General features: G+C 33.5%; 1 protein-coding gene across 1 annotated transcript; it reads right to left on the bottom strand.

Moving 5' to 3' along the window:
- Nucleotides 1-617: 617 nt before the first annotated feature.
- Nucleotides 618-9249, bottom strand: LOC141600076 (putative RNA-binding protein ARP1). The gene is made up of 5 exons (XM_074420251.1): nucleotides 8919-9249; nucleotides 6331-6605; nucleotides 5285-5333; nucleotides 4555-4816; nucleotides 618-901 (listed from the first exon to the last, which is right to left on the bottom strand). The coding sequence occupies exons 1-5, from the start codon at nucleotides 9111-9113 to the stop codon at nucleotides 882-884; spliced, it is 801 nt and encodes a 266-aa protein (XP_074276352.1). The 5' UTR covers nucleotides 9114-9249; the 3' UTR covers nucleotides 618-881.
- Between the last annotated feature and the right edge of the window lie 649 nt (nucleotides 9250-9898).

Raw genomic sequence — 9898 nt, 5'->3', positions numbered from 1 at the left:
CCTCAAATGGTTATTTAACCTATATTATTATTATTATTATTATTATTATTGAAATAGTTTAGTTTTTCTTTATAGATTTTACTGTTACCTTCATCGTGCATGTTATTTTACTCTTTTGGTATTACTTTTGATGGCATACAACTTATACCATGTCAGGAACTAAGGGCATGTTTGGCCTCGCTTTAGGAAAACTGTTTTTACTTTTAGAAATGAGTTTTTTTTAATAAGCTATTCCTTGATAAAACTGTTGGTGTTTGGCCTAACATTTTGCAAAAAAACGACTTCTCAACAAGACTTTTTACATAAGCGGATGAAAAATGAAAATTTTGTTGAAAAGTATATAAAGATGGGTCTCGATTTGTAGAGTGGAAAAATATGAATGAATAAGTCTAATTTTATTTTATTTTTGACATGTTTACAACATACAATTTGTCATTTCTGCATTAAAAATCCTTAAAATAAAATTAAAAGCTGGAAGCACCAAATTGGTGCTTCTACTTTTGGCTCTCAAAATTGGCTTTTGGGCTTAAAAGAAGTTGTTTTAACTTCTTCAAAATCGATTGTTTGATCTAGCTTGTCAGTGAAAAAGCACTTCTAAAACCGGACCAAACAGCACCTAAGATTAATTAAATGTATATATTAATTAGTAACAATATCCATCTATAATAATACAATTTGATACTAATAATAATTATAAATTGAACAAATTAAATCGAATTACAAAAAATGGGATTTGTGGTTCTCATTTTGGGTTGGTAAGAAGAGCTAGCCCCAGATGAGATAGTAGAGTTGTCAGAGTGGTCAATGTGCCACCATCTTCCTTGATGTTTTTAAGGGATATACACCTTTACATTTGATGATTAGCTGCCCTTCAGCTGAATCTACTCCACCGTCAAGCACACTGAACCCAATAAATATGATAACCAATCAAATTATTATGTTTATTAGTACTGTATATATCATACTCCGTACGTAGTTCTCCATAAATCATATCCAACCAATTGTTTTACCACAAATTCTCATTATAGACGGACACTATCCGTCTATACGTATAGACGGATACCATTTTCTCTCACAAAATACTCATTTGCTATAAAGAGGGAAGCACATGGGGATGCCCCACCTTGTCCCCCTACCCATTTTATTAGAGGTCTATACCCGTCTGTTCGCCTCACCCGTCTATACCAAGACCTATTGTTGTTTTACAGGGTAAAAGTTCAGAAGTTATCCCGTTAAACGGACGGTTTCGTTTGAAGGTTTCAAACGGACTATATATAACTCATTTACAGCCAAATATGACTTAGTTTAAATAGTACAAGTAACATTTTTATGATAAAAAGTGATCAAGTTTAAATAGTCACATTTTACCATAAAAATGGTCATATAAGGCCGTCTAAAAACTTCGGACGTAATAGTCTATCCGAAATGAGAATTGGTGGTAAAAGTTTGACTTCCAATTTTTGTAAAAACATTTATTTATTAGTTAAATATTTAAGGTTATGTCATTTGGGTTACATTGCGATTCAAGACCAAAACTTTTAGTCCTTGTCTTCAGTCTGCCTATTTAATATATTTATTTTTTAATTCGGCCGGATTCATTCCACTTCGATCAGGTCCAGTCTTGAACCGATACTTAAGTTTTCTACCAACTGTTACAAGTACTTATCACACTTCCATGTAATACGTCTACCAAACGTCATTTCACAAATACAAGTATAACCTATATGACTCGACTCTTATTTTGCCCTGAATCGATTAATCCGAATCTGACCATGACTTCACTAGACCCACATGACATGTCTAATATCCATTTATTACCAATATAAATAATATGTGATTTGTTCAAAAGTTGGAAGGGAATAGAATTTGAGTGTGATATTAAGAAGGTATGGACTTCGAATAATCGAATTGCATACCCTTTTTTAGTTATTGGTTCATTTTAAGATTAAATATATAAGTAAAGGAATAGGGTTTGAAATTTTTGTGTAATAAAGTTAAAAATCGGTAGGTATCTAACTTCATTTTAAAATACCACAAAACATTGGAATGAACAAAATCTATTCCAATGACATCGACCAAACACTCAATAAAGTTAATTTTAACGAGGCGTGTATAACAATCAACAACCGTAATTTAATAACTTCCAAACAAAGAAAAATCAATGTTATTTACTCCCTCTGTCCCGATCAATTGTTGTCCTTTGATTTTGGCACAAAGACCAAGAAAAGAAGAAGGGGTCAATTACTACTTCCTCTAAAATTAGAGGAATTGGAGTCTTGGCCCTTGTGCCAATTTTCCATTGATTTTTTCACATGTGGAATAATTATATGTTATTTTTTTTCTTTTGTTACAAGTTTATACGTAAAAGTGGCAATTTGTCTCCTTAACTATGTTCAATGGTGAAATTAGGCCCCTTAAGTTTAAACAGTAGCAATTAAGCCCCTTAACTTTAACAAAAAGTGAAATTCAGCCCTGATTTTTAATAATCACTTAAAACTCCACAAAAACTCATTTTTATATTTATATTACACAATTAATAACAAATAAAAATTACTAATTTCAATTTTAATAATTTATACAAAATTAATTTTTCAACTAAACAATAATTTTACATTCATCTATAATAAACAAAATAAAAATATGATAACAATTGATGAACTATTCTAACATTTATAATAAATTGTCTAATAATTGTAAAATTATCAAAAATACTCACTATTTCAATTATATATTGTATAAAAGTTATAAGATTATAAAAAATAAATTTTGTACTTTATTAATTCGATTATGAAACTCATTTTGATGGAATATTCATGGAAAATCACACAATGGGGTTTAATTTCACTTTCGATCAAAGTTAAAGGGCTTCATTGCTACAAATGAAACTTAAGGGGTTTAATTTCACCATTGACCAAAGTTAAGGGAGGTAAATTGCCACTTTCGCGCAAGTATATATAATTAAATGTATAGAGGAATTATAAGAGGATCTTATCTATTGTAAGAAAAAAAATACAAGAAGAGGATGAATATAGTGGAAATGAAGGTGGAGGATAGAAAAAATGATGTATTAAAAAAAGATAGGGAGAAAAAAAATAGGAGGATCATATCATCCTTTCTATTGTACATGTTCTTAAGAAAATGGTTATTCCTCTCTATGAAAAATATCTTTCTCTTCCTTTTCAAAAAGGATGCTAAGAGGATGTATAAGCACAAGAAGATGGTCAATTCTCTTTAATGTGGGTACTCCCCATATCCTCTTCAAGATTACTTTTTACTCGCGACCATGTTTGAGAAGAATGGTGAAACATTGATCAAATCATTGATATCCACTACTTGATGACTTGCTTATTAGATCTACTGCCTACAGGCTACATTTATGATTATGACCCTCTAATTACTTCTTCAAACTAATACGGAGTACTCTATATTACTCCCTTCATTCCACTTTTATTGTGCTTTTTTCGCTAAAATTTATTCCACACTATACTAATTGCCTATTTCCATAATATTTTAAGTACCCCTCACTCTATTAAAATGACATGGGTAGAGTAATAATTTTTCTTCTATTTTTTTTTAATATTTCGAAAATAAATAGTAAGACAATATACACACATTGGAAGGAATATTAGTAAACAAAAAATGTATAATAAAACCATCTAAAATATGGATCGTGTCCTTTAATTAGTTAAACATTTATTTATTACCGTTAATAACTGAATATTGTGGCAATATTTTTAGACGTTCAGGTAAATTATCAATTTTGATCATACGATTCTTTGATCATACGATTCTATGATCTTAAGATCCAATACATCATGAGCGATCTCAATCTTAGGTAGTATCCTTCTATTACAGGAACTAATTATTCAATTTAGGGATATTCTCTCGTGTACCCCCGAATTTTTTCATTTTCTATGGTGTACCCTCGTTTTTTGCAAAAAAACTTTGACCGACAATAATTCTCTGTTACGAGTTCAGAAAACGGTAATTTTTTTTTTCAAACCAATTATCTCGTCAAGGCCTTCAATTTGAAAAAAAAATTCACCGCTTTTTGAACTCGTAGCCGGTAGTTATGGTTGGTCAAACAATTTTTAACGAATAAACTTTGACCGACCATAATTCCCGACCATAATTCCCGACTACAAGTTGAGACGTCGGTGAATTTTTTTTCAAACGGAAGACCTCTTAAAGACAGTCAATTTGGAAAAAAAGTTTATCGTATTCTGAACTTGTAGCCAAGAGTTATTGACGGTCAATGTTTTTTTGCACGAAAAGAAGGGTATATCATAGAAAATGAAAAAGCTGAGTAGTACCCGAGAGAATATCCCTTCAATTTATTTAGAAAAAAAAAATCAGTCGTAGAATCATATAACATGATCCTAGAATCCTATGACTCAATGACCCATTAATATATGAAGCTTCTATACTCGATCACTTGGGCAGTAAATAGTAATAGCCGTTAATTTCTGTAATCCACAATAAATTTTAGTCACTCTATCCAAATTATATATTTACCTCTAATTAAAATATTCTTGCAAAGGAAAAGAAAGGTACCTGTAGAAGGGGGAGTGCAAAGAGCAACAGTGGGCTTGGAGATAATAGGAGAAGAAGCAGTGATTGGGGCGGAAGAAGAAGAAGGTGGAAAGAAGTGGGCTGCTGGAAGGCCCATTGCAGCCTGCTGGTGGTGGTGTGTGTAAGGGTAATACGGATACATTGCCATCATTGTGTTTGCTCCCGCTACCATTGCCTGTCCACCTGCGTACATCTGTGTGTAATGCCCGTTCATGTATCCCCCACTGCTGTTGAAGCTCACTTTCTGCACCATTGTTTGTTTCAACAGTCAGTCAACACACCAACTCATAAAACATTACTCGTTTGCAGTAAGGATCATCTGTCCCACTTTTGTGTCCCATTTTGTGTTCCACTTCATACACATCTTGACACATCACTTGTTGCAAATAAAAAATACACAATAAATGTGGTAGTGTGTTGATGTGTCAAAATGTGTATGGAGTGGGACACGGAATGGGACACAAAAGTGAGACAGAGGATCCTCATTGCAAAAATACCGTGATAAATGCAGTAAGGATCCTCTGTCCCACTTTTGTGTCCCATTGTGTGTGCCACCCCACTCACCTTTTGACACATCACTTGTTGCAAAATAAAATATTGCAATAATTATATTAATTTGTTGATGTGTTAGAAGATGATTGGATTGGTACATGCATTGGGACACCAAATGGGACAGAGGATCCCCACTCTGATAAATGAGTAGGAGACTCACATGGTTGTAACCAACGTGATCATGGGCAGTAATGTAGGCAGGAGAGCATCTGCAAAATTAAATAATAAAACAAGGGTTAATTGATAAACAATATCAATATAAGGATCTTTTTTCATAATCAGTACCAACATAATCAATAATTATTAATCAGTACCTAAATATTAACTTTTTTCTATGATAGATATCAAGTCGTCTAAAAATCCAATCTTAACCTACTCAAAAAAGTCCAAAAAGCCATCATTCAAATACAAATTGTTGGAAATATAGTATCACTATAGGGGTGAAGATATAATTAGAGAATATTTGTTGTTGTGTTGTGGTATGGAGGCCACTGAATGAGAAACGAAATCGCCCCGACTACGGTACAAATCGATGTAGGCGTCGTCCCCCAAGGTCACACAACACTCCTAAAAGTTGTGTACTCAACTATTAGGAGTTGGAACTCATATGATATGCTCAAAATTATCATAGAGAAGGTAGTAAAGATATATGAAGATGTGTTGTTCTCAAATGACTACACTTCTCTATTTATAGTGGTTAATTAGCACCATAACCACAAAGTTAGTGGCCTAACCACCATCATGAACATACATGAGCCAAAAATCATGGAGTTAGTGGCTATAATCATGCAAGTAGTGGAGAAAGTGTAGAGATTCTCTTACGAGGAAAATGGAAGGCTTCTCTATGATGTAATGTATTTAGACAACATTACTAGCCTTTGCATTACTTCCAACACAAATGTCCACTCACCCACGTTCAAAATCCCCCTCTTAGATGAAAGCATCTTTAAAGTAGGAAGAAAAATTAGAGTAAGAAGGCGACTTGGTACCTATTGTAGAAAAAAGTTAATATTTTGGTACTGATTATTAATTATTGATTATGTTGGTATTCATTATGAAAAAGAGGACTAAAGTTAATAGTGTTTATCAATTTATTATGTTTAACATCTTATAATATTATATTATTCGTATTATCTCTGAGCTTATTACTTGCTTTTTTTACAGCAGACGAAGTGTAAGGCAAAAGATAGTAATGAATATATATACCCAGGATAAAAAGGAAGAGCTTGATGGTGTTGATGGGCAGGATAGTACCACTGGACCTTGGCAGCACATGAGGTGGGCCCTCTCAATGCTTTGGCGCTACCAGCACCGTTGGATACTGGTTGGCGTTGCTGGAGAGGTGGGGTGGTGGATGATGATCGTCTAGGAGGCCGACGGGCTCCAAGTGCAGCGAGATTGCAGTTTGCCCGTCGGCCATTGATAATTGGGGTGGGATCCTCACATGCCTTCTTTGCGGCTTCAGGATCCTTGAAGGTCACCTACATTATTGTATAACATTATTGAGATTTTTTTTTATGACAACTCCATTTCAACTTTCAACCAACAAAAATTGATGCATGTGGTGTCCAATTGTTGAATTTGTTGCATCTGATTTATCTTTTGCTTTTATTTGACACAAAATTGTACTGTATAAATTTATATTCCATAGATGAGCCCTTTTCTAATTATAGGAACTGTGTGATAGATTGACTGAACTGTGATACAAAACTTAACACACCCTACTACAAAAGAGGAATAATTGTGAAGTGGAGCATGCAATGATTGGACCTGAAATTTAAAAGACAAGCTTTAAGGACCTATTGTCCTATTGCCGTTAACATCTCAAGATCTCATCCAATGTTCCGTTAACTTTCTCCTCCTAATTGCTAGAAGTATTTTGTTTGCATGTTACAAATATTTTACTTACTGATTGTTGCTAAAAATACATTCCCTCGGTAGCAATTATTTGTTTACGTTTTATAAATTTTTTAACAAATATTTTGATTAACGGTAAACAAATTATTATGAAAAAGGAAATACGGAGTAATATTTTGTAATCATTTTTCTCTCATTTTCAACCATGTAATAGCATGAGTGTCTTTACCGAAATACTACCTCGTTGAACACTTGTAAGAATTGGCTCGACTCCAAATAGCATAAAGTCTAGAAATGACTCCACCCCAGTGACAAATTTAGAGGGGGGCTAGTAGGGGCACTCACCTCCGCTGAATATTGAAAATTTCGAATTTCTTAGTAAAAAATTTCGATTTTTTTCGAGGTTTACTTTACGATATTACCCGTTCGCCCTCGCTTGGATTTTCTCTCGTCGTAATTCCCCAAGTTAGACTTATTTCTTTTACAAATCAACTAATTTCAAGTTATATGGAGTATAAACAAATAATCTTCAAATCTTTTATTCTTGTTAGCCATATCATCACTCCCTTAACAATAAGTAATACGGGCTACAGAGTTTGTACTTCGTAATTGTTAGCCTGTTCGGGATAGGTGCTCCTTCTAGTTGGGTACACTCATTCGGATCGGGCCTCAACCACAAAACTAACGGGTTATTTTAGATTTAAGTCGAAGATTTTTGGGTCTTGACCCTTAAAATACCGGATTGCTGGAGACATTTTCGATTGTGTTAATTATTAAATCTTTTGCAAAAATTCGAGGAAAAATATATTCCAACAGTTAGAATTCGAGGAAAAATATATGGACCAAAAGCGAAAAAGGGTAGCGCACACCGCACACGTGTCACGAGCCGATCCGGACGGCACGCATGGAGAGACTATAGTCTATCATCTATAGTCTAATTAACACATTTTCATATATAAAGTGGTAAGTCTTCCACTATTCTACCAATGTGGACAATATTACCACGCTTAAGTTTTGGAGTAACACCCAACTCCATCAATCATTACTCATGAGGTGGTTTCGAGTAGAGTCGTTTCTAGATTAAAAGAGTTCGTGCCAAGTTTAACTGGAATTGGGTCAATTCGGCTCTTTGTCATATTCGAGTTAGGCTGTTTTTAGTCGAATTATTTGAGCCAAGCCAATTCTTATAAGTGTTCAACGAATCAACGAGGTAGTATTTCGGTAAAAAAATGAGTGATATCATTGCATGGTTGAAAAAGAGAAAAAAATGATTACAAAATGTTATTCGTATTCCTTTTTATCCTAATAATTAATTTGTCTTTGATTAAATATTTCTTTAATTACAAAATAAATAGTTGCAGAGGAGGGAATGTTTTATTTATTTATTTATTTATCAATAATTAGTATCTAAAATATGGTAACATGCAAACAATATCTATGGCAATTAGGGTGAGAAATTAACGAACATTAGATGAGAAGTTAACGGCAATATGACAATAGGTCCTTAAAGCTTGTCTTTTAAATTCCAGGTCCTTATAGCTAGGTATATGTATAGTTTGGGTCCTCGTAATACACTTTACTCATATATATATATATATATATATATATATATATATATATATATATATATGCAACATTGTGTTATTATATAAAAAAATGAGTTAGCAAATGCAAAGAGAATGGTGATAGATGAACCAACTCAACCAAAGCCTTAAGGTGATGGTTGAGGCTCAACTATTATAAATATTCCTATTACGCTTCCTCACTCAAATGCCCATTGGGCTTGAAGAGTGGTTAATTGTGCACCGGATACCATGATAGATGAACCAACTCAACCAAAGCTTTAAGGTGATGGTTGAGGCCCAACTATTATAAATATTCCTATTAAATGGAACAAGAAAACATGCGTGGAATTGAAGAAGGTGACTGAAACATACGAAACCATAGCCCTTGGATCTGCCGGAGATCTTATCGGAGATGATGACGGCCTCCAAGATCTCGCCATACTGGTCAAAGTGGTCGTGCATTGCTTCCTTAAGTGTTTCCCATGCTAAACCTCCTACAAACACTTTGGTAAGTGTGGTGTCACCATGCTGCTGATGATGATGATGAACGTTGTTGCTCATTGTCATGTTTATGTGGTTGTTCAGCTTATAGTTTTGTTTGAATGAGATGGAAATATAATTAATGCAAGCTAAGTGTAAGAATAAGTAATGGGAGGAAGGCAAGATATAAGAAGGCCGGGAATAATGCTGGTCGAATGGAGATGGTGGGAAATAATAAAATGTCCCCGGTCATTTGTCGGCTTATTCTATTTTGGGTGTTTTAATCAATTGTTATGCTTTCTATTTAAAGAATGAACTTGATGAGTAATTTGATCATTCACACTCAACTTAGTCCACTTGTCATTTAGTAACTGCTTCCTCCTCTTTTTTTGATCTTTGTGCCCAAACTAAAGAACAACAATTGACTGGAACAGAGAATAATAAATAAATAATAAATATAAATAATGGAATCTACAAATAAGTAATGACAGGTATGATTGTAAGAATATGGTGATTAGGCCACCACTCCCATCTCTCCTTCCATTTTTCCATCTTAATAATTAAGGACCTTCATTCGACTAACTCAAATTTTATCAATTCTTTCGCTATCTACCTTTATAACTAACAAATTTTACATAAAACAGACTCATCTATAAGAAAAATGAGATGGCGCCATCCGGTGACGCTCAATTTAAGCGCCACCGAGAGTATTATCGTAAATTTGTTACTTATTTGGCTTTCGCTCCATCTAAATTTGAAATTTAAATTAAATAATGTTAAAGGGTAATATAGGAAGTTAACATTATTAATTAGCTGTAACAACTAACAATAATAATAATTATAGATATTTTAAAAAAAAAGAAATCCAAAAG

This window comes from Silene latifolia, chromosome 9 (assembly GCF_048544455.1).
Source record: "Silene latifolia isolate original U9 population chromosome 9, ASM4854445v1, whole genome shotgun sequence".
Lineage (NCBI taxonomy): Eukaryota > Viridiplantae > Streptophyta > Magnoliopsida > Caryophyllales > Caryophyllaceae > Silene > Silene latifolia.
The sequence above is the reverse complement of the archived record's forward strand: the minus strand, read 5'-3'. Positions and strand labels throughout refer to the sequence as shown.

Bases quoted from the DNA above. Each gene is read 5' to 3' on its own strand.
- LOC141600076 (XM_074420251.1), bottom strand. From the start codon at position 9,113: ATGACAATGAGCAACAACGTTCATCATCATCATCAGCAGCATGGTGAC. The intron at 6,606-8,918 runs GTATGTTTCAGT...ACAATAATGTAG, and splicing joins GATCCAAGGGCTATGGTTTC to GTGACCTTCAAGGATCCTGA. The intron at 902-4,554 runs GTACCTTTCTTT...TATTGGGTTCAG, and splicing joins TTGCACTCCCCCTTCTACAG to TGTGCTTGACGGTGGAGTAG.